Source organism: Canis lupus, chromosome 1 (genome assembly GCF_011100685.1).
Source record: "Canis lupus familiaris isolate Mischka breed German Shepherd chromosome 1, alternate assembly UU_Cfam_GSD_1.0, whole genome shotgun sequence".
In the NCBI taxonomy this organism is placed as follows: Eukaryota; Metazoa; Chordata; class Mammalia; order Carnivora; family Canidae; genus Canis; species Canis lupus.
Window position 1 is genome coordinate 41,715,490 of NC_049222.1, and position 25,388 is coordinate 41,740,877.

At 43.7% G+C, this 25,388-nt stretch overlaps 1 protein-coding gene across 1 annotated transcript in view; it reads left to right on the forward strand.

The window, feature by feature from the left end:
* Nucleotides 1–1,580: 1,580 nt before the first annotated feature.
* Nucleotides 1,581–25,388, forward strand: part of MTHFD1L (methylenetetrahydrofolate dehydrogenase (NADP+ dependent) 1 like) — a 187,050-nt gene continuing 163,242 nt past the window's right edge. The window contains exons 1-7 of the mRNA XM_038526323.1: nucleotides 1,581–1,804; nucleotides 9,426–9,510; nucleotides 10,686–10,736; nucleotides 10,827–10,880; nucleotides 12,653–12,777; nucleotides 14,592–14,692; nucleotides 16,620–16,756. Of these exons, the coding sequence (XP_038382251.1) occupies nucleotides 1,581–1,804; nucleotides 9,426–9,510; nucleotides 10,686–10,736; nucleotides 10,827–10,880; nucleotides 12,653–12,777; nucleotides 14,592–14,692; nucleotides 16,620–16,756 (777 nt within the window). The remainder of the gene's footprint in view (nucleotides 1,805–9,425; nucleotides 9,511–10,685; nucleotides 10,737–10,826; nucleotides 10,881–12,652; nucleotides 12,778–14,591; nucleotides 14,693–16,619; nucleotides 16,757–25,388) is intronic.

A 25,388-nucleotide genomic window follows, 5' to 3' on the forward strand; every position in this document is an offset into this window, starting at 1 on the left:
CCAGGTTGAAAGGACGACACTCAACACATTACACAGTCTCTGGCTTACGACTGTTCAACTTAAAATTTTTCTACTTTACAATGTTGTGAAAGCAATAAGGATGCAGCAGAAACCGGACTTCAACAGGATTTTGCTCTTTTACTGTGGTGTCAATATATAGCAGTATACTCTCCTGATTCTGGAGCAGTGGTAGCCAGAGGAGTCTCCCAGTTAGCCGTGTGGTCACAAGGGTAAACAACCTACATACTGACAACCAATCAGTACCCATATAACCATTCTTTTTTCCACTTCCACTACAGCATTCAATAAATTACATGAGCTATTCAACACTTTATTGTAAAATGGGCCTTGTGGGAGATGATTTAGCCCAACTATAGGCTACAGTAAGTGTTTAAGGTAGTCTAGGCTAATCTATGATGCTAGGGTTAGGTGTATTCAATGCATTTTCAATTTACCTAGTTTCGATTGAAGATCAGTTTATCAGGTCACCCCATCATGACTCCAGAAAGATCTGTACATTTGTCAGGATTAAATGAGATGTCACCCCAGCACCTTGTACAGGGCTTAGCAACTGCAAAAACAGTGTTTGTAGTTTGCACTAGTTTTATTCCCACTCTACTTGGGAATTATAGTCCTGAGAAGATTACAAAGTATCGATATCTCGTTTTAACTGTGAAGGCAGTTGAGGTTCACAGAGATTAATTTGCCCAAGGCTACAAATGGGCCTGCGAACTCCAAGACCCACACATTCTTCACTATTGGTTTTTTTTTTTTTTTTGTGGTATATATTTTATTGGAGTTCAATTTGCCAACATATAGCATAACACCCACTGCTCATCCCGTCCAGTGCCCCCTCAGTGCCCGTCACCCAGTGACCCCCACCCCCGGCCCACCTCCCCTTGTTCCTTTCCCAGAGTTAGGAGCCTGTCATGTGCTGTCCCCCTCTCTGATATTCCCCACTCATTTCCTCTCCTTTCCCCTTTATTCCCTTTCACTATTTTTTATATTGCCCAAATGAATGAGACCATATAACGTTTGTCCTTCTCCGATGGACTTCTTCACTGCTAGAGCACCCCCAGCCTAGTAAATCCAAGCCCGGGTTCTCCGAGGCCGAGCCCGAGGCCGAGCCCGGCGGCCTCCAGGGCGGGGGCCCACCTGGGGCAGGGCTGAGGAGCATCCCGCGCCGAGGGAGGACGTCCTAGCCCAGGGCGGGGCCGGCCCCCCCGCCTGCCCCCTCCATCCGCCCCCGATCTTTCTCTCCAGTCCAATTTCCAGGAGCGCCCAGGCCAGCGCGCGCCAGCCCGCCTCGGGTGACTGGGCCCCCAGGACCAGCCCCGCGTCCGCAGGCCCCCGCCCTCTCACGTCACGGCCTCCAGGTGCAGTGCCCCCTAGGGGCTCCTGCCGCGCCGGAGGACGAGCCCGGTCCTTTCTGCCGCCCGCCGCCGCATCCCCGGCCGCGGAGGGGAACCTGCCGCGCTCGCCCTCGCCGCCGCGCTCGCCCTCGCCCTCGCCCTCGCCCTCGCCCTCGCCCTCGCCCTCGCCCTCGCCCTCGCCGCCGCCGGGCCCTCCCGCGCCCCGCCATGAGCGCGCGCCTGCCGCTCCTGCTGCGCGGGCTCCGCCGTCCCGGGCGGCCTCCGGGCCCGCCGCTCCGCCCCCCGGCCCCGGCTCGCGCCAGCGGCGGCGGCGGCGGCGGCTGCGGCGGCGGGGAAGGCCTGCTCGGGCAGCGGCGGCTGCGGGACGCCCAGGTCGGGAGCAGCCGCGGCCAGGGCAGCCGGGCGCCTCCGGTGCGGGGCTCGATCGTCAGGTGAGCGGGTGGCGGCGGCCGGGGCGACGGGGCTCGGCGGGGCGCTCGGGCCCCCGCGGGGGGTTCGCCGGGCGCGGGCTCGCGAGTGCTTGGTGCCAACTTGCCAGGGGCGCGGGCGGCCGGGAGGGCGGGGGCCGGGGACGGGGCCGGGGCCGGGGCCGCGCGGGCATCCCCCCCGCCGCGCCCCAGCCCGCGGGCCCCGCTCCACGTGCGCCGCCGCCGCCGGCTCTGATGCAACGGCGCCGGGCTGCGCGGCGGGAAGGGGGCGGGAGGCGGGAGGGAGGCGGAGGGAGGCGGAGGGAGGCGGAGGGAGGCGGAGGGAGGCGGAGGGCGCGCGGGGCGGGGCCGAGGGGCGGCCGGGGGCCCGGAGCGCTGGCCTCCTCGGGGGCGAAGCTCGGCCCCTCCCGCCCCTCCCGCCCCTCCCGCCCGCCGCAGCCTCCTGCGGGCCGGAAGGCGCGCTTTCTCGAGTTACATAATCGTTTTCTGGGCGTGTTAACGCGGAACCCCACGGCGCCCAGGGAGCCCCCAGCGCAGCTCCGTCCTCCCCCACCCAGAGGTGCGCCGTGGGAGCCCTGGGCCGGGCCTTGCCCCGCTCCCCGCTGCGTCCCCGCGGGCGCTCCGCCCCGCCCCCTCCCCTCCCCCCGCCCTGCCCCCTCCCCCTCCCTCTCCATCCTCCTCCTCCCCGTCCCGCTTCCCCTTCCCCCCGCCCTCCCCCTCCCGTCTGGAGCCCTCCCTGCCCGGCAGCGGGAGGGAGGGGAGAAAGAGCCTTGAGTGACCCTTCCTGGAGAAGTGGCTTCACTGGGGGCCTAGACCTGTACGTGGAGCGCTCAGGACCAACCTGCAGGCGGCGGCAAAGCCCTTGCCTGCCTCCCCACCCGCAACGAGCATCCCCGGTTCCAGGTGGCCCTGTCACTGACTACCCTGTCCTCCATCCGTTCACATCCCCTTCCTTTTTCCTTCTATCCATCCTTGGTTTTTGTTTTGTTTGTTTTAAAGATTTTATTTGGGGATCCCTGGGTGGCTCAGCGGTTTAGCACCTGCCTTTGGCCCAGGGCGCGATCCTGGGGTCCCGGGATGGAGTCCCACGTCCGGCTCCCTGCATGGAGCCTGCTTCTCCCTCTGCCTATGTCTCTGCCTCTCTCTCTGTGTCATAAATCAATCAATCAATCAATCTTTTAAAAAAAAAAAAGATTTTATTTATTCACGAGAGACACAGAGAGGCAGAGACATAGGCAAAGGGAGAAGCAGGCTCCCTGTGGGAACCTGATGTGGGACTTGATCCCAGGACCCAGGGATCACGACCTGAGCTGAAGGCAGATACTTAACCACCGAGCCACCCAGATGCCCCCCTTCTATTCCTCCTTGTAAAGGTAATTGCCCTTACCTCCTTTGATTCCAAAGCCCTTTAGGATGTGGCCGATGACTCTTAGGAGCCTTTTGCTTAGTTTATCTTGTCTGTCTGAATGTAGGAGTCATTAGAATTTCACCAGTGTACAGCTGAGCTCACCTTAGATTAGGGTTTGAAGACAGTATGGGCGTCAGAAACCTCACCTCATCACCCTTTTATTTTCTGGGTAGCTCTTTCTTGTTTATTTATTGTCTGTCTTCCCCACCTGGAATGAAAGCTCTTTTGGGTCACAGGCTTTGTGTCTTGTTCACTGCTAGATCCTTCCTAATGGGAAGAGTGCCATGTGTAGGGTGAATGCCTGTGACATGATGGGTGAATGCTTCACTCAAGATTTGGGTTCATTACCAACAACAATAAAAAATATGGGTTCATTTGTGGATTCTATTTGTAATCATTCTTTTCACTGCCTGACTTAGAGATAAGCAGAATGGTCATGATCCTACTGGTACTGGACGCTAGTCTCAATTCCTGCACCACAGTAGGGGAATGGTAGTGTTCCTTAGAGGGTTATAGAAAGGAAGTCAAGAGAGAACACCTATAAGATGCATAATCCAGGAACTGTCATATCAATACCTCCACAAATAATGGCTATTGTTTTTTTATTTTTAGAGCATTTTAAGCCAGGGGTTGGCAATTCTGTCAAGGACTAGATGGTAAATAGCTCAGGTTTTGCAGGCCAAAAGGCAAAGTAGAAGCTATTAGGTAGGTACTTTTATGTGAGAAAAAACAGATTTTCATAAATTTTTTTAATTAATGAAAGTCCATTGTATTTATGGATACTGACATTTGAATTTCATATGATATTCACATGCTACAAAATAATATATTATTTTGATTTTTCTAACTATTTGAAAATTCAAAAGCTGTTCGTAACCTGATGTGCCATAGTTTGCTGGCGCTCCTGTTCTAACTAAAAGGAGAAAGTGTTGTACAATGAATTACTGTTTCATAGGATTATGGTTCAGGGATAGGTACTTTGCTTTGCTGTATGACTCCAGTACTTATTAGATGTGAGAATTGGGGCAAGCTGTTTGTTTGGTCTGTGTTCATATACAAAATGGGAACCATCATCACCTACTTCAAAAGTTGTTATGGACATCAATATACTCTGCTGATCCTAAGAGGTGTATTCTTAATATCTCCAAAACTGGTCTTTCAATCAATTGTGTCTGATAATCGCTGTTGGCCACATAACAGTCATTGCTTATTTGTCATTATGGGCCGTGCCTATTGCTGTAGCTTAATTGACCTATGTGCATCATCTAACAGAACTTTCTTCCAGGAGATTCTCTAAGGGCTTGGAGGAAAGAGGAGAAGGTGGGCCTAACTAAAGTCACATAGGGGGCAGCCCGGATGGCCCAGCGGTTTGGTGCCGTCTTCAGCCCAGAGTATGATCTTGGAGACCTGGGATCGAGTCCCACGTTGGGCTCCCTGCATGGAGCCTGCTTCTCCCTCTGCCTGTGTCTCTGCCTCTCTCTCTGTCTCTCTGTGTCTGTCATGAATAATAAATAAAATCTTTTAAAAAATTAATAAAGTCACATAGAAATAGAGATCCAGGAATCTATGTAAGGTTTAAAATGTATTTCATAGACATATGCCAGAAAAGTTATCGAATAAGCTCCCTGAAAAGCACAGTGACCACTCATTTCCCCAGGAACCCCCAGTATTTCCATGAACAAATTATGGAAGGGCTGTTTTAGGAAATAAGATGATTTCTGGTTGTCTGACAACTGTCCATTGATAACTGGTAGAATCAAGAAAGCCCTAGCATTAAAACTTGCAGAATGGGTGTCAGGAATTTAATGAGAACCCCAGGGGAAAAAAGTGATAAGGTTTTTCAAAAAATACAGTATCAGGAACACCCTTGATGGCACAGGGGGTAGTCTTGTGTGGGAGAACAAAAAAGAAAGTGCTGCCAAGGACTCAAATCAAAAAAGCACTTAGGGGGTGGCTGGCTGGCTCAGTCCAAGAAGCCTGTGACTCTTGATCTTGGGGTCATGAGTTTGAGGCCCCATGTTGGATGTAGAGATTACTTAAATGCTGGGGGGGGGGAATCTCAGAAGAGTCATATTCTGAATGTGAACAAGTTTTAAGAATATTGCAGTTTTACTTTTTATGCCCCTATGAGTGGTTTTATGGCAAACAAAAAAAAAATCTATGTCTAAGTCTTAAAAGTTGTTTTATTTTTTATTTTATTTATTTATTTTTTAAGATTTTATCTATTTATTCATGACAGACACAGACAGAGAGGCAGAGACACAGGCAGAGGGAAAAGCAAGTTCCACACAGGGAGCCTGATGTGGACTTGATCCAGGGTCTCCAGGATCACACCCTGGGCCCAAGGCGGCGCTAAACCGCTGGGCCACTAGGGCTGCCCAAAAGTTCTTTTAATACTTACAAAATACTATGTTAAGAAAAGGTCATACCGTAGTTTAACTGACAGCTTGGTTTTCTTTCTTAGTGGTTTGTGAAACAATAGTATGTCTTTGATTGGATGTCACACAGCAAATAAGGTTAGAGCTCCCAGATCCGGCTCTGCATAAGCTGGAAACAGGCTAGTCTGCTTTAATAAAGATACCCCCAAGTGATATGGACCATCCTGGCCAGAGGAAGGTAGACAGGGAAGGTAGGATGATGACTCTGATATTTGCTCACTGGTCCAGATCTGGATAAAAGGCAGCTGCTCCTGTCTCCCAGCCAGCAAGATGGAAAGGGAACCGGGGTGCTGGTGTATCTTTCCCTTTGCCGCACATTCCTTGCTTTCTTCTGGCCAGTGCTCCCAACCTTGTTGACCACCAGTTAGTGACATGACCCCATCAAGCTACAGGTGAAATGGGGAAATGTGCTCTCTAGCCAGGTGGCCATGTGTTGCTCACACTCCAAATTCTGTGAAAGAGGAAAATGCTAGAAGTATTCATAGGAAGTACCCAATAATACAAGCCATCATCAGTTTTATTAGTACTATTGTTACTATTATATTGAATGTATCCAGTAAATTACCGGTGCTGTGGGTTTATTAAACTGCTCTGTGGTGCTTTCAGCCCGGGCTATTTCTCAGAATACTGATGGCAGTCTTTGGAAGACACCATTTTGGCAATTTTAACTTTACATGTGCACTGCTACCTCTTTTGCCTTTGAAATTAATAAAGTGGCTCTTCACTCAGGGGTTTACTTAAATTAGTAGTTTTAAATAGTTACCAGCTGCTGACTCTGACTCTGGCATCTGGCCATAGCTAGCTGTAAAGGAGGCTGAGAAATTAGGTCATTATTCCAGCAGCCATATGCCCAGTGAACACATTATTTCACAGCCAAAGGGAGACCAGCATGCCAGTGGAATCGCTGGTAGTGTAACCAGGGCGCCAGGGTTGCAAGAGCGTCGGGCTCTGGGGATCCCAAGCAACAGGTTCAGCCACTTACCAGTGACCGAATCCAAAGGCAAAGAGACAAGTGGTGAAACGAGAAAGAAATTTATTTCAGTGAGGCCAACACCAGGAAGATGGTGGACTAACATCTCAAAAACTGTCTCTAATGTACTGAAAATACTTCTCTGTTTATATAGGATATATGGGTGACTAAGGTCAGTGGGTGCAGGTGGTGGCCAGTAAAGGTCAGGTCATTATCTTGAGGTCAGTCATGGATGGGGGTGTCTTGCTGGCTTGGGGCAGTCCTTATGGCTTGAAGGGGTAGTTTGCATTCCCCTCTACTAGGGATGCTTTGCCTTCCAGTTCTGCCTGAGTTAAGAAATAAGCTGGAAGGAAGAATTTAATCAATTAGAAAGTTAAAGGTCTAAATGGAGGTAATTGAAGTCCTTCCAGTAGTAGATCCTTTAATCCACTAGTTATATTGTTACAAATTATTACAATCTTCTTCAGTATAATAAAGTTCTGAGTTTTAACTGCACATGGGCAGCCTGGCTGGAGGGTCCCGCCTGCCTTCTAGCTGGAAGTTGACACAGCAGCTTTTCCACCAGGAGTAAGAAAATCTCTGATTGGAAACATTATGCTACTTTTTAGAATTATTGAGCCTTAGTGACTGCTTTCCTGCTTAACTTTCTTTATCACTGTAGGAATAAGGAGTAACCCCAAAGAATGAAACATTACACCTACAACAAGTGAATTAGCCAGCTTTATTAGCGTTATTAGTGACAGGTTTGGGCTTTTATGGAAGTGTGTGGGCCTTTCACTTTATCGAGGGGTAGTCAAAGCTATGAATGTTTTGGGGTTAACTGTTGCCATCAAATGAGTATTTTTTAGTGTTCCAGGGTAGCTTTGAGTTGTAGAAAAAGACTACAACTGTGAGAACAAAGGTATCCACCATTGGACACCCATTTCACAGATGAGGCTACTGGAGTTGGTTAGAGACTCCGTGAACTGATCGTGTTGGTCCGTGTGAGGCCTGCATCCCAGAGGTGCATGGCTCTTTCCCCTCTACTGGTGCCTCAGAGCCACCTAGGTCCCTTATTGAAAATGCATGTTCCTGGGCCTCACCCAGCCCTGTTGAATCTGGCTTTCTGAGGTGAGGCACAGAATCCTTGCTTCTTACCAAGCTCCCCAGACGATCCACCCGCAGGCTGCCAAGAACCACTTGGAACCTCCGCTCCAGTGCCTTTTCCAGGGCCAGGGAGAAATAAGAAGTCAGCCCAAATTAGCAGTCAGGAAAGGCAGGGAAACGGCGTAGCGTGTGGCCCTCAGCCACGCATGATGTGAGAGGAGATTAAATTTAGTGCCCATTTGTAAGGCAGTTTGTGAACTTCCACGTAGTTGCGTTTATTCAACACAATAATACAGTTATTTCTGGGAGGATTAAGTTGTTTCGGCCAAGTGTTTGGAAACAAAACGGACGAAAATCTTCACAGGTTGTGTGCAGTTGCATGCCTTACCCATTCTGTCCCCGGTAGGAAGTCCCCAGTGTCAGGTAGGAAGGCTCACCCTGGTGGAGTTTTGAAACCTTAAAATGTCTGCTGAGCACCCCTCTCTTTTCATCTACCTCCTCAAGAGCAGTTCCCTCCAGTACGTTCATCTGCTTCTTTGAAAGCTGGGAGAAGCTGACCAGTGCCTCCGTGCCCTCAGCCGTTTACTGCTGCTGCTATCTGCCTGCAACTTCAACTTGTAGCTTTTGGAAGATTGTTAAGACCCTATCGGAGGCAGAAAGCAACATTTAACGATGGTCTTAACATGGGGTTTGGGTGCTGCCTTGATTGAGCCTTTTGTCTATTATCGTGAGAGAGCAAAAGCCAACTTCATATGCAGGACCACTTCACAGCGATGGTGGTGAAGGGGTCTGAAATTGCTCATCCCCCAAAGACTGCAGAAGGAGCATATGACTTGTACCACATTATCTAGGTCTGCGTTGCCTGGGCTCACACCCCTTTCCTTCCTCCCAGTGGTGCTAAGATGGAGGTGGCACCTGCTGGGACTTTTAGAAATCCAGATGCAGACTTGGGTGGTGGGGAGCCCAGAGGACTGACAGGCTGTCTCCCTAAGAGGCCTTGGGAGCGTATAATTCCGAATTCCGATGCATCATCCGGGAGTATTTCTGTTCCCACCCCCCACCCCCTCACTTTCCCTCTGCTTTCTTCCCCACCCAATCCCTTCACATTCTTTTAAATTCTGGGCCCTGGCATTTATCCCCACAGTGAGCCTCCTCCCTAGTCTCTGCTACCCTCCCTCAGTGTTTGCAGTCCCCAGGGCGTCCCATGGGTGTGGGGGGAGGAAAGGGATTACTTAAAAAGAAATGGAAGAGATGCCTGGGTGGCTCAGCTGTTGAGCTGCTGCCTTCAGTTTAAGGCATGATCCTGGGATTTGGGATCGAGTCCCACGTCATGCTCCCTGAATGGAGCCTGCTTCTCCCTCTGCTATGTCTCTGCCTCTCTCTCTGTCTCTCATGAATAAAAAAATAAAATCTTTTAAAAAAACATTTTTTATTAAAGTAAACTTGGAAAATGCAAGAGAACTAATTGAAAATTAATTGTTGACATTTAGTTTGCACACCTCTGCCTATTTTTAGGGTTCGACGGTTATAGCATACCCTGTGTTGCACTTAAATATCAGGATTGTGCCCTCTCCTCACCACACTTCCCACCTTGCAACGCATCCTGTACCATCTAATTTCAGTTACAGTAACGAACTTTCTAGGAAAATGTGTTGTATCCGTCCTTTCTGGTCGTTAACAAAGACATGAATGACTGTGTGTTGTCTTTTTGTCTCATTGTAGAGAAGTCATTCAGAATTCAAAAGAGGTTCTGAGTTTATTGCAAGAAAAAAACCCGACCTTTAAGCCGGTGCTTGCTATTATTCAGGTAAGCTATGACCATGGTTCAGTGCTGCTCTTTTAGGATGCCTTTCAATGTAGAAGATAATTGTATACAGAAAGACCAGGGGCATTTGTTGTCACAGAAGTGGTCTTAACAGGGAAGAGAGGCCACAGATGAAAATACTGTCATCACCCTCTTCTTCCTTTGGTCATTTTGCTTTTTACTAGATCACTGGTTAGTGACCACCCTGCTTGAGTGGGTCTTTTGTGAGTCCTTCTCCTTTTGACATGAGTAGCTTTGAGAGGTTAGGAGGTAGGTACCCCCAGAAGTTGTGTTACATAGGATGAACTGTGTCTGTACATGCTCATAGATGCTTATCAGATGCGATTTGAACACGTTGTGAGGAAAGGTTCCCCCTTTGTTTCTGTGGAAGGCAGGTGCTTGGAGAGGCACAGTATTTAGTAATCTTACTACTAAATCGGGTAAAGCCTGCTGTAACTTTGGCTCTTCAAACGTCAGTACATGTCAGAAGGTCCTTGCATTTCATGTACATCTTTTGGCTGCAGCCCCTTCATTTGCAACTGTAGTTGGCACTGTTTCCCATCCTTCTTGGCATCCCCATTGGGTGACAGGTGCAGGGAAATAATGAGGTGAGCCAAGCCTGTAAGCTAACACAGCACAGCAGTTGGGCTGCCACTGTTGTTTTTGGCATGCACTTAATGTGTCAGAATAGCAGCCTGTAGTTCCATCGGCGCCGTGATTTTCAGGATTGGAGCTATGCTCAAGTCAGTCGCATTCTTGGGGTCTGTGTCCACATCCCTTTATAAAGATAGGCGAGCAAGAAGGGTAGAAAAAAAAAATGATCGGAGCCTAGACCTGCTAGGATTCTGCTTGCTGGAAGCTTTCCAGCTATGGGCACATGATCTAAATTGTGTCTTCGGTGTCCTCACTGAGAAAGGGGTCCTGGCTGGGCGGCTACATGTGCCTTAGGAGGGTTGTTGCTTTTTAAAAGTAACATAATTTGAAAGCTGAGAGACTGATAGGTGAATAAATACCAGCTATTAGTCTCCTTCTGTGAGCAATAAGATTGTGTATATCCTTCTCTTTCTAATTAATTAGATAATTCATAATCACAAAATTAGTCTCTGTATCACTTTTTGTGCTTTTTTTAGATATTTTTGTTGTACTTACGTTCTCCCTCTTACTCCCAATCTCCTAAGGCAGGTGATGATAACTTGATGCAGGAAATAAACCAGAATTTGGCGGAGGAGGTGAGGACCGTTGAATTCTACATATTTGTTATAATTTTTTGATGATACGTTCTCTTACAGTGATGGAATAACCTTGTGTCCCCTTTGCAGGCTGGTCTGAACATCACTCACATTTGTCTCCCTCCGGATAGCAGTGAAGACGAGGTAACTACCATGGGGACTTGAACACTCAGGGTGCTTTCCTCTTTAGATACAGTATACCTGTTGGTGTCTCTTAGTTGTCATTGGAACAGATCAGTCTTTGCTTGTGGCTGAACTCAGAGGGAAGAGTTTACTATTCCCTCTAGTGTGAATGCTCCTTGACGTATTTGGTATGTTTCTGTTGAGGACTTGAGCTATGACTTGGCGACTTGGGTTATGTTTCTTTGGCTGCAGCAGCAGCGTCTAGTGGAAATCGTCTGGCAGTCGGGGTCTGGAGGACTAGTTCTGGTTTCATTCTGTCCCGACGTGTTGTTTGCCCTTGGCCGTTCCCTTGGCTTGTCTGGATCGTAGTTGCCTTTATCAATAAAATAAAGGCATAGGATGAGATAATCTTCAGCGTCCTTTCCAGGCAAAACTTCTGGGAGTAATAGCTTTTGCAAGTGTCATCTGAAGTCTGGGAGAAGCAGCCAGTAGTGGTGAGGAAACTGGACCACCAGGCATGCTAGCATTTGGTCCTTCTGTGGCTAGCTTTTCCTCATAAGGGCTGCGGCAGTGAAGATTTGGTTTGACTGCCAGTGATGGAAAACTTCAAATAACAGAATATGAAATAACACAGACATTTATTTTTCTCATACATAGGTCAAGTTTAGAAGCAGGCTGGTATGGTGGCATCACAAGGCCACCAGAAACTTAGGCTCCTTTGATCTTGCTACCCTATTCCCTGTTGTGCTACATCATATCCCAGATGGCAGATTCAACTCTGCATATCACATCCACATTCTAGCCAGTGTCAAATCCAGACTTAGGAGAGAAATAATTCAAAAGGATTATTGCAATAGGGAGTACACTCTGACCATAAGATCTACAATCCTCTGAGTTAGGCAAAAGGGTTTTTCTTTTACAGGGAGGGGAATAGAAGGCTAGAAAAAAACCGGTGTGAGAAAGTGGGAGGAGAGGGTCCCTTGATGGGATAGTAGGTCACAGAATGTTTTATCCTGTGGCCAGACTTTTCTCTGAAGGGAGTATATGCTAATCAAGTGAAGGATGGGTCAAAGTTTAGCAACCTGGGGGAAGGAAGGAAACTTATATGTTATCTCCGGACATTAAATAGATAAACAGACAAGATAGAGCTTTTCTTCTTGAAAGACACACCTAGCCATTCATTAGCTTTTACATGACCTTCCCAGACTGTACTTTGGTCTTTTTCAGGAAATTATTTTTGTGTTTCCCATAAAAAGGAGATATCTGTGTGTAGCATTTATCAGCCATAAGCCTTTGGAAATGCTTTCTGTATCCATTCAGGGCTAGGGAACACAAGGACCTGAGTGATGGCTTCTTGGGTGTGACAGTTGGGAAGCGTTTGTTGAACACATTGTATTTGAAATACGGGCTTGTCTGGGCTGGGTTGGAATGCTTGAGATTCATGCCTTCTGGTCTCCCTAAAAACTGGCAGTGTGTTTCGCTTGAGTATAATTGTGGACAGGAAATCGTCTTTTGCCTATCTCAACGTTTGGTTTTGTTTTGTTCTGTTGTGGCAGGGAGTAGCACAATAAGAAAGACTGCACTAGAATTCAGCCATACTTCTTTTGAGCTTTTATCAACATCGTGAAAAGAGAAAATAGACTTTCTTCATTATGCTTTATAGCAAGTCTTCAACAAGGAGTGAAAAAGAAACAATAACATGCATTTTTATGAATCTGTTTTTCCTATAAAGCTTTTTTGGTTGGGTCTTAGTTTTATAAAACTGATTTTAGGGTGTTGTTTTTTCTCTATAGATTATAGATGAAATCCTGAAGATTAATGAAGACACCAGAGTACATGGCCTTGCCCTTCAGATCTCAGAGAGCTCATTTAGCAACAAAGTCCTCAATGCCTTGAAGCCAGAAAAAGATGTGGATGGGTGAGACAATATAAAAGAAAACAATCAGCTCTATGGCTAAATGGGTGTTTCTCCTGTGACCTTTTTTTCTTTTAGTTCTACTGTCACATTTATGTCAGTAATTAAGAGTTGAAGAAATATTTTAACTATTTCAGGGATGTGAGGGCTTCTTAAATTCCAAATAAGATGGGGTAGTCCGGGTGGCTCAGGGTTTAGCGCCGCCCTCAGCCCAGGGCATGATCCTGGAGACCCGGGATCAAGTCCGGCTCCCTGCAGGGAGTCTGCTTCTCTCTCTGCCTGTGTCTCTGCCTCTCTCTCTCTCTCTGTGTCTCATGAGTAAATAAATAAAATCTTTAAAAAAAAAATTCCATATAAGAAAGTTACCTATTTTGGAAAATGCACTTGCCCTTTTGTAGTGCTTGGGTGCCATTTTGGAAATAGTGTGCTTCACAGCAGCATATTCATTTCACAACCTCCTGCCTGACTTCACGGAGCCTTTGGCCAGCCTTCATCTTCTAATAAGCTTTTCCTTGATAACTCTGCCAGACCAAAGAAACAGCCCAGAGTCCTGAGTCACCAGCAGTACCATATTCTCCCTTAGTCATAGGCCAGTTGAGAAAAGCAAAACAAGCACTTCTATTCATAACACAAGGTTTTATTTGAAATTAGAGGGGGAAGCTACAAATATGTGGTGTGCTAATATTTGTATGTGACTCATGTCCTGGCGTGACATTAGCTTCATGAGACAAGGAGTCCTGCCCATTCATGTGGGCGATCAGGACTCCCCACTTTGGGGAGTTATAAACCTCACTTTCCTACATGGAAATAGGAAGTGTTTTGTACTGTGACCAAAAAGAACATAATATATTTAGCATTATAAGGTTGTAAGCAAATTTAAAAATTAGACTCCCAATCCAGTATATCTCATGGGAGCTGGATTGAAAGGCTGCCTCCTCTTGGGCACACCCAGTCTCCTTCCCTTAACTCTAGCCTCTGCAGGCATTCAGACCATGGAAATACCCAAACACAGCTTGAAAAGTCATGAAAATCTCTGATCCTATACTAAGCTAACTAGAAGGGAGAAGAAGCCTTAATCAATTAGAAAACATCCAGAATCTGAAGTTATCAAAGTGTAATTTCAAATCTTTCATAAAAAGAGAGAACTGTGAAAACTTTTCTGTGTGTCCCATTTTGTTACTACTTTGTATTGAGACCATTGGTTTCCACTAAATACGTATGGGCTATTTGCTTCTGGATTTGAATGAGGAAGAGCATAGAAGCCATTGAAAGGACATGGTCACTCAGGTTTTATTTCTTGATTTCCCAAGAAGATAAGTACTGACATTAGATGGGAATCAGACTTATGAATCCCAAGCCTTGCTAGGTCACTACCACAGATTTGTAGGATTGGTCCTGGATTTTGATACTGATGGAGTTATAAATTCCCTTAAGGAAAAAGTGGGCTTAACTGCATGACAATAGTATTGCACATGTTAGTGCCACCATTCCATGTAGTGCATTGAACAGAGCTCCCTGCACTTGTGCACAGAGAGGCCCAGCATGGCCTTATGCTGTGGTCTTTCTATCCAGGCAGAACCAGAATTCCCATGGTTTTCCCAACCCACAGAGACTGCTTCAGAGTTTCTTGAGGGACTACTCTAAGCTAAGAAGCAAGAGGCCTTTATTCCTGCTCACTGTTTAATTTATATTTAATGACTTAATATACTCTATTTATACTCTATTTATCCAGTGTTGTTTGGGATTCATACTTGTGTTACAGATGAGTACATTGTGACCAAGTTTTGACTTACAACTTTCCTTATTTTCAAATTCAGAGTAACAGACATAAACCTGGGGAGGCTGGTCCGTGGGGATGCCCATGAATGTTACGTCTCACCTGTGGCCAGAGCTGTAATTGAACTTCTTGAAAAGTCAGGTAGGATGGCTCCTTCAGAAATAAGGATTTCTTTTTGGAAGATTCTAATTGAAACATGGAGGTGATATTCAATGTCGGCTCTTTTTCTTATCTTTTGGGAGATATAAATGACTGACAAATTTTTCTAACAGGATCAACTGTATTACAGTTTTATAAAGAAACTAGTAAAGATGAGTGACCTATTGTAAACAAATGCTCAGCTTCTCTCATGAACACTCAGAATAACCACAATGAAAAATGTCCCAACCTTCAACTTCTCAGTCTGTCAATATGTAAAGTTAAATAAAACTTATGTTTAAGATTTAAATGAGGAAGCTTTCAGATATAGTTCAGAGTATGGAAACTTTGGGGTTTATCAGGGAGCATCTCTTTCAATAATCAGTATTTAATTTCCTCTATTCTCCCCTTGACCTTGCTCTTTTATGTCAGTGATAGAGAAATGAATAATTTCTTTCTTAGTTATCAGATTTAATTAGTAAATTATTATTGTCTGTTTCATATATTTTAAGGTCTTTCTAGCTGAATATATAAAAATTTAACTAAATTTTTCTCTATTCCAGCTTGAGTAAAAAAGCAGCAAATGTCCCTCTTTTACACCCAAACTTACAACAATCAAACAAAAATTCCAAAATATTTAATATCCCAAACATAAAGAACTTACACAACTCATTATCCAATAATAATATAATTGAAATAATTAGAAATGTCTGAATAGACATTTTTTCAAAGAAGACATACAGATGGCCTACATTCACATGAAGAAATTACTCAATATCACTAATTATCAGGGAAATGCAAATAAAAACCACAATAAGATGTCACCTCACACCAATCAAATGACTAGAATCAAAAACGAAATAAAAGTGTTGGTGAGGATGTGGAGAAAAAGGAACCCTCGTGCACTGTTGGTGGGAATGCAAACTGGTGTAGCTTCTGTGGAGGATAGTATGGAGATTCTTTCAAAAAATTAAAAATAGAAATATCGTATGATCCAGTAATTCTATTCCCTGGGTATTCACCCAAAGAAAATGAAAATACTAATTCCAAAAGATATCTGCACCGCTATGTTTATTGCAGCACTATTTACAATAGCCAAGATATGGGAGCAATCTAAGTATCTACTGATTGATGAATGGGTAGAGAGGTTGTAGTATACATATACAATGGAATATTACTCAGCCATAAAAAAGAGTGAGGCTTTGCCATTTGTGACAACATGGGTGGATCCAGAGGGTATTATTCTAAGTGAAATGAGTCAGAGAAAGACCAATATCATATGATTTCACTTACATGTGGTATCTAAAAAACAAAGCAGAAACAGGCCCATAAACATAGAGAATACACTGGTGGTTGTGATGGGAGGGGGGAGTGGGCAAAATGGGTGAAGGGGAATGGAATGTACAGGCTTCTGGTTATGGAATGAATATGTCATGGGAATGAAAGATACAGCATAGGGAATATTGTCAATGGCATTAAAATACCATTGTATGGTGACAGGTGGCAGTCACACTTATGGTGGGCATAGCGTGACATATAGCCTTATTGAATCACTATGTTGTATACCTGAAACTAATGTAACATTGTGTGTCAATTATACTTCAGTAACTTCAGTAAAAAATCTCCAAAATATATACCAAGCTTCCATTAGAAGGTTAACTTTTAATATATACTTTTAAGACATTAGCCATTAAGCTGAAATAACCCATGTAGACCCTATTTTTCCATCATATGAATTATCAGCATGATGATTCTCAGTCACTCTACCATAATATTCACAAAGAGTAAATTAATGGCTGATAGTCATCGTAGGCTATAACATGGCTCAGAGGACCAAATTTTAAGGGGTTATTTTTCCTTATACTAAAACTGCATGGGAGGAAGGCTCTCACGTTTTGATTATAATACTGAATTCCCATTTGGTGGGTAGGTGTCAACCTAGATGGAAAGAAGATCTTGATAATAGGAGCCCATGGGTCTTTGGAAGCTGCTCTGCAATGCCTGTTCCAGAGAAGAGGATCCATGACAATGACCTCTCAATGGAAGACACCTCATCTTCAAAGCAAGGTAAACATCTTTTATATGGAAAACATAATTTTAAGTGCTTATATTAGAAAAGGGAAAAGACTAGAAATGTATAGACTAAGCACTGAACGTAAGAAGTAAGAGAAAGAAGAGCAGAAAAATCTCAAAGGATGAAAACAATAAAGAGCAGAGATTAATGAAATAGAAAGCAAAATGTGAGAGATTATGAACTAAGCCAAAAGTTGGTTCTTGGAAGAGTCTAGTAAGATGGAAATACTGCTAGCCAAAATAATCAAGACAAAAGGAGAACACCAGCAATGTTAGGAATGAACAAAGAGGCATAACCACAGAACAAAACTCATTTTCTAAAAAGGAGGCGATGAACAATGTTAGACATAAATTTGAAAATTTATATGAAATGAAAACTTCTAAAACATGTAACTTACAAAATGGATTTAAGTAAAATTGATTAGACTTTTACACAGTAAAGACATTGGATCAGTCTGCCCACTAACCACACAAACAAATTCTGCCACCATCAAAGAACAGATCATAATTTTTTCTCCAAAGAATAGAAAGAGAACACTTTCTAGCCTATTTTATGAGTGTCCAAACCAGAGGACAAGATGCTAAAGGGCAATTATAGACCCATTCATCTGTGAACCTAGATAAAATAATCATTATCAAAATGTTAGCAAACCAAATCCAGCAGCAGGTTGGGGTTAGCATAGGATTGCAGGGGTGGTTTAATATCAGAAAAATCCATTAAAATCTGTTAACATTCAGCACGTTATCAGATTAAAAACCATGCTGTCACCTAGTAAATACAGAAAAGTCATTTGATAAAATCCCTTATGATTTTGTTTCCTAAAAAAACTCTTGGTCTAGGAAATTAAAGGAATTCCTTAACCCAATAAAATATCTATAAAAAGTTAGAGCAAGTATCTCATTTAATAATGAAATATTAGAAACATTTCTTTTAAAATTTGGAAAGATAGAAGGGTGCCTGTTATCAGTACTTCTAATCAGCACTCTATGGGAATTACTAGACAGAGGCATAATGTGAAAAAAGGATTTATAATGATTGGAAAGGAAGACACTACCCTGTCATTAATCTTAGATGATAATATTACCTACATAAAAAGCCCAAAAGAATCTATGAAAAAGAGAAGAGTAAGATTCACTTGGGTTCTTGGATATAAGATCAAGATGCAAAAACCAATTGCATTTCTAAACACTGCACTCACAGTTCAAAAATTCTTTTTAAAGATTTATTCATTTGAGAGAGACAAAGGGAGAGAGCTCATGCATGTGAGCAGTAGAACGAGAGGGAAAGCCCTAAGTGGACTCTCTGCTAAGTACAGAGCCTGATGCAGGGCTTGATCTCATGACCCGGAGATCTCAACCAGAGCTGAAACCAAGAGTCAGATGTTCAACCAGCTATGCCACCCCAGGTGCCCCATAATTTCTTATTAATCTTTTAAAAATTAATTTTTAAATTATAGTTTATAATAGCAATGGGAATACAAGGTACTTAGGAATATATTTAACAGAAGTTATTTCTGATCTTTTGAAAGAAATTATGTAATTTTGATGAAGGTGATTGAAGAATCAAAAACAGATACCATGTTCATGGATAAGAGGACTCAATATCTTAAAGATACTGATTCTGCCCAAATTAATCTATAAATTTGAGTTAAAGTCTTGACTTATTATTATTATTATTATTTTTTGACTTATTATTATTTTGGATTGTTTGACAAGATGATTCTAAAATTTACCTGGAGGCAGAAGGGCAAAAACAAGACAATTTTGAAGAGAACTTGAGCTATAAATATCAATGTGAAAGAATTTTTCAATATAGTGCTTTCTAGAAAAAAGCATTTGCACAAGGGATATTGCATGTGACACCATTTATTTGAGGTCTAAAAGCAATACCATATATATCTATGTTTTAGGGCTTCATATATTAAGTAAAAGAATAAAGAAATCTATGGACCTTGAACTAAATCAGGAAACTATAGGGACAAAGAGGTGGGTGTAGGTGGAAAGAAAACTCACTTAAATTGATCATGCCTTTTTTCTGGGCAATGGGCTGGGTGTCCAAGTGCATTATGTCATTTTTTTACAATTTCATGGCTGGAACACTTAATAAAAGTTTTTAATTTCAAAAATTTCAAGCAAATTTGTGAAGTTAAATTAAAAGGGTTAAGTACAATAGAGTAACTGCAGAACAACATCGAAAAATACACGTTCCTCATGTGCCCCATGAGAACAGAGATGAGCAGTTGTAGTCCTGTCCAGGGAAGGCAGGTGTTTTGACTGAGAATTGTAATATTTGAGTGGCAGATGGATCTAATAAACAAAGTTCTTTCTCCCATTAAGACAGCTAAGAAATGTGGTCTCACATTTAAGCTCAAACCTATGTGCCTTTTTAGTGGTCACCACATGGTGGCAGCCTATTCAAGAAAATTCAAGGACTAGGTTTTGAAATTCAGAGTCGGGGATTTTTGATTTGGAAGCTTAGTGGAAGAGGAAAACAGACCTTACTCTGAACTGAACAGCTGTGGCAAAAAAGAGAAAAATACCTTCATTGGCAACTGAATGTTTTCACAGCTGTCACAGATACTTTGCTAGTTGTATCTGTATTTTTGTAAAACAAAGACATCTTTCAAAGTACTTTTTTATTATGGAAATAAATCACCTTGACTCTTCTTTGGGATAAATCTCATCCTAACTTTGAGAACAATCAAGTGGCTTTACTCTCTAGAGAATCCAGAAATGGGGTAGATATCCAAGAAAGTTCTCTGGAATAGTTTGTGTTGCACACACATTCTATTTCTTGATTCCTGGGCACTTATAATGGCATCACTGTAAATCTTAGAGACTGTGGACTTTCTCCTTATTGCTTCATCTTTGTAGCTGGAAATTTGGAAAGGAAGGTTCAGGGCTCCTCATACTCATCTTTGAAATTTTTTTGGCCTCTAGAATTCAGCCCCCTTCTACCTGGCCTACTTACTACTTGTCCCACCACGAGGCAAAGCCTTTATCTTTCTATTTTCATGCCAGCGTCTAGAACTTCACTAGCCATGTACCTCCCCACAATATGCCTCCTGACATTTGACTTTTCACTCTTCTGTATTGTATTTCTAAAACATAGGCCGTGGCTAGGCCTTGTTTCAAAGGGTCAGCAGACCTCTGCAGACTACAGTGGTAGCACCTCAACGTGGGTTGCATCCTGGGGTCCTGCCCAGGACAGGGTATGTCCACCCTTGCCACACCCTTAGGAAACTTTCCTTCACTGTGAAAAACAGTGAACATGTAAATGTAACCACAGTTTGGGATTTTTGTTTTCTAATTATATCAACAAGGAATAAAGAGCACAATGTAAGATGATAGTACATTTAGGCTCTCCTTATCAGCAATGATAAGTGTTGGGGAAAGAAGAGGGGAAATAGAAGATTATGGCTATTAGGTCAAAGGAACTCATATTTGTAAAGCATTTCTTAATAGACTTATTTGTACTTGACATGGAACAAGAGCCCCTGTTGGCCATCTGGTTGGGGATTTCCTTCCTGAGAGGTTGGGGATCAGAGGTGACCATGTAACATTAGAGTCCTGTGTACCACCTCCTCCACTACACATAACCTCTCAAGTTTGGTATGACGTACAAGCAATTACAGCCTATTGCTACCGGTAGGAACTGCCTTGGAGGGTGTGGAGTCAGACATGGTATTTGTGTTCTTGGTAAGGATTAGGACATAGGCTTTGGTGACAAACAGCTCTGGATTCAAGCCTTTTCTGAACCTTGTCTCTTGTCTCTTTATGTGTAGAATGCGGATCGTTATACCCCCTACCTCATAGGGCTGCTGGGGGCATTCCATGATATAAGTTTGCTTACCACAGAACTTAGCACCTACAGACATCCACATTAATTGCTTGGCTGCTGTTAATGGTGAGTCAGGAAAGGCACTGGCAAGCTTCACAATGTGGAAAAGTCAGTGGGTTGATTAAATCATAAGGAGGTAAGCTAAAAAATAGTGGGACCTAGGTCCCTCATTGGAAGCCCGGTAGATATGCTTCTTTCTAATGTATGGCTGGCAGAAGGAGAGACGCCTATGTGAGGCTTCCCAACAACATGTGGAGGTGGAGGGAATGAGACCAAAGCAAAAAAGAGAGACTGTCTTGGAAAGAGTGGATGCCCAGCTTTGGCCTGTCCAGGGTCATCCCCCACTCTCTACCAGGTGTATCCCCAACCTTAAGTAATTTAACAGAGATCCTTTGCTCCTGGCTGTGGGGGACCTCTCTTCGTTCTGTTACTCAGAAGCCCCTGTACTTCAAGTTGTGTCTGGTGGGTGTTCCTTGTTTATTAATTACTTCTTATGGGAATGTTATTCCTCCCTACAATATAGAGGAATGGTTACATAGAGTTAGTTAAATAGAAATGGATGCTGATTATGCATAAAATCTCCATGGGGCCTGAACATGAAGGATTGAGATGTACCTTTTTAGAGTTTTGTGCAAAATAGAGTAGACTTTTGTAATTTGCAGCTTTACCATTCTATGCCCATCTGAGTGTGTCACTGAAAATTAAGAATAACTTTCCTGCTTTGTTTGAGCATCACTTCTGGGCTTTGCTATATGTTATGCATTTATGCGTGGGGGAGGGGAAGAATGTCTGGGCATTTGTCCAAATTAGCTGCATGCTGTGGAGGAGCATCAGATGTCAGTAAGCCAAAGCACTGGATCTGATTGTTTTTGGGTAGGGCTAAGGAATCACCACCCTTCCTCCACCCACACAGAGGCCCCACACTCAGCTTCCCAGACCCCTGGTGTGGAATGTCTCCCCAGTGTGGGGACTGGACAGAGCTGCTGCCCAGTGAGAACTGGCTTATCTCTTCCTCACCCTGATGAGTTCACTCTGATGCCAAAAGCAATTTGAGGTGAGGGAATGTTCTGCATTTGGTATTTATGAGTTGGAGTGGTACCCCTCTCCAGGGAAGAGAGGTTGACAGGTTCCTTGGGGCCCCATGTGCACACCCCCTTACTCGGTACTGCTAGCAGGAGAGCCTCTTCTGAATTTGTGGTTAGACACAGCTGGAGGACCGGGTGAAATGGCCTCCAGCTGTGACAGATCGGGTCAATCCCAGCTGTGTGTATAAGAAATAACCCAGAAATAAGAGAACCGTTTTATTTTGTTTTTCTCAAAGGATCTCATTTCTCCTCCTTCTAACCAAAGAGACCCTCGAAACTAGTACTAACACAAGAACAGAAAAAATCCAAGTCTTTCCCATTTAAAGGATCAAAGTATGTTGGGTTTTTTTGAGCAAAGCTAAATGATCACAGTCATTTCCAGTTTAAATTCACTGCACAGCATGGCTTATAAAAGTGATTTGGAAAATTCTAAATATGTTTGTATTGTACATATGAAATCCTGAAAAAAGAATAATCCTTTTTTTGAAAGATTCGGAGGGAAAAAATCCCTAGCTTTTAAACGGGATGAGATTAGGGGCACCTAGGTGGCTCAGTCAGTTAAGCCCCTGCCTTCGGCTCAGGTCGAGCCCCTCATTGGGCTCTCTGCTCAGCCAGGAGCCTACTTCTCCCTCTCCCTGCAGCTCCCCCTGCTTGTGCTCTCCTCTCTCTCTCTCTCTCTCTCTGTCAAATAAATAAAATCTTTTAAAAATATTAACTAGATGAGATTAGTGAGTTACACGATTGGGGTTTTTAAAAAAATATTTTTAAATTTATAATGTATTTGCCTTTTAAATGCTGTGGAAAGAAAACATACTTACAAACCAAAATTACAATAATACTGGTTTTTCTGGAGATCTTTATTTCATCATAAGGCTTGGAGTTAATGTCAAGTGTCCTGTCATTTCTACCCTGAGGACTCCTTTTTGCATTTCTTGTAGGGCAGGTCTAGTGATAATATACTCCCTTCGTTTTGTTAATATGTGAATATACTAATTTCTCCCTTGTTTTTGAAATACCTTTTTTGCTGGATGGAGAATTCTCATTGACAGATTTTTTTTTTTTTCTTCAGCACTTTATGTTACCCTACTATCTTCTGGCCTTCAAGGTTTCTGGTGAGCATAATAACTCTTTCACAGTAGAGGCCACACTTAAACTAATGACCTATTGTAACGACAGTAATGACCGCTCACATTAGTTGAGTTCGCACCATGAATCAGGCTCAGTGCTTTGCTCACATTGTCTCATTGATTCTGCACAGATTTCCTGTTCAGAAAATTCTCATTCTCCCCATATCACAGATAAGGAAACTGAGACTCTAAGAAGTAGAGACTTTCCAAATCTCTAAAGTCATAAAATGATAGAGGTGGTACAGCCTCCATTTTTAGCCACTGTCCTGAGTCAGCTCTTATTCTAGATCATCACAAAACCCAGTCTCTTAAAAGTACCTTTAAAGTCTAGCCTTTTTGGGATGCCTGAGTGGCTCAGTCGTTGAGCCTGCTTTTCCCTCTGTCTGTGTCTCTGCCTTTATTTATTCATTTATTCATGAGAATAATAGCTTAGCACATTCTTATGAATAAATAAATAAAATCTTCTTTTAAAAAAAGAGTCCTATTCACCCCCCTCTCTGGAGTTAGTAAGTGATGCAATGATTGGGGAGTGGCAGGAGTGAGAATAATGGGAAGTGACATCCAGAGGCATTTTCAGCCCATGAACATGGAAAAATCCATTGAAGATTGCTCTGTGCCCTCCATGACTCAGGTCACTTAGTCACACATTACTGAACAACCTTGGTATTTGCTTGGCACAAAATCTGTGGTGCCCTGGGATCTGGGACAGTCTCCTCCACCACCTGCACCTTGGTATTTGCTTGGCACAAAATCTGTGGTGCCCTGGGATCTGGGACAGTCTCCTCCACCACCTGCACCTGTAACTGGTGTGGTGAAAGAAGAGGGACTACTATCAATGTGACTGGGACCCCCCACCTGCCCTCTCAAGGAGGTTGACACCCTCCCTGGCAGGCTGGTGACAAGCCCAAGGCCTCAGGGAGGGAATGGTATTGAGTCTACTTCTGCTACTCCTCTATCTGGGATGACAAACTGTTGGGAAAAAACAAGAGTGAACTCAATGCAAGTCTAATGTCTTGGGACTGATCTCTGATGTTCCTCATCTGAGCTGTCAGGTACTGGTGGGTACAAAAGGTAAGACATCATTATTTTATTTATTTATTTATTTATTTATTTATTTATTTATTTATTTATTTATTTATTGTTTTTTAAAAAAAATATTCATGAGAGACACAGAGAGAGGCAGAGACACAGGCAGAGGGAGAAGCAGGGTCCCCATGGGGAGCCCAATTCAGGACTCAATCCCAGGACCCTGGGATTACACCCTTAGCCGAAGGCAGACACTGAATCACTGTGCCACCCAGGTGCACTGGAATAGGACTTTTTTTTTTTAAGTCTCCAAATCAAGCCAATTATATCTAGCATTGGTGAGAAAAGGATTTGTGAGAGAATCTGTTGGAACCAATGGGCATGCACTCCAGGGGTCCATATATGGTTACATGCCTGTTAGTTATACAGAGTTTGAGGTGCATAAGCACAAAAGAAGGGCTCCCAGCGCATCCTGTAGCAAACAGGCCAGAGGTATCCCCTCCAGTCCACCTAGTATCGTCCCTGTTGGGCTCTTTGCACGTTGGCAGAGCCCAGCTCCACCTTTCACCCCTTCTTCCCCAGTGTAAATGATGTTCCCAAATTAAAATAGGATTTAAAGAATTAGAATACTTGAATTGGTAGGTATTAAACATAATCCACAACAATAAAGCACCTTACATTTGAGTAAAGATACGGTCCTCAAACTTTTTTCCTCTAGCATCTCATTAACGTTACACATGCAGATGAATGGTGGTGAGCCTGGTCACCCATGAGAAGCAGCAGAGCCTGCACTTGAGCCGAGGTCTTGTAACTCCAGTGAGCACGCTCCCGACCGCACCTCAGGCCCCCCTCTGTCCAGGGCAACTTCTTTGCTTTCCAGAGGAGGTGACCCGAAGCCTGAGAGTGACTCAGAGGAAACAATGCAAAAAAAATGTGCAGATGTGTAATCCAAAGTTCAGAATTGGAAAATGCAAACGGGTCAGGAAATACAAAGTTAAATTTTCCACAGCTGCATCACTTGCAGTAACTCCAGCAGGCTGTAGCTATTTAGGTACCGGGTTAACAAGAAGGTAGATCGTCAGGGCTGTCCTGCCTCTCTCTGTGAGGCCTGGCTGGCTTAGTGCTGCTCTGGGAACTATGACTTAGGTATTTCCTCCTTTTTGTGCCACGTGGCTCTGGGTCTTTGTCATATTAGATTCTCCTTAACACACACACAGACTCTCTCCTCTCTTAGCCATCCTTTTTAATTTGATTTTCTCCCTAGAGTGTGAGGAAGGGAATTATTTTTTATGAATCCTTCAAAATACTCCCATTACCAGATGTGAGGTTGTACTTTCCTTCTCTTATGTGTTATACCTCATGTCAGCATCAGCTACACCTGAAGGGAAAGTGTCTTGTCTATGATTCTGGACCCACCTGAATCTCGTTGGTACTCTTCTCATTACATGGAGTGGTAAGTGTGTTGAATGGCTTTGTAAGAGGTAGACTTAGAACATGTAGGAAAAGCAAGGTCATTTCTTATCCTTCGGAGGAAAAAGTTGATAGAT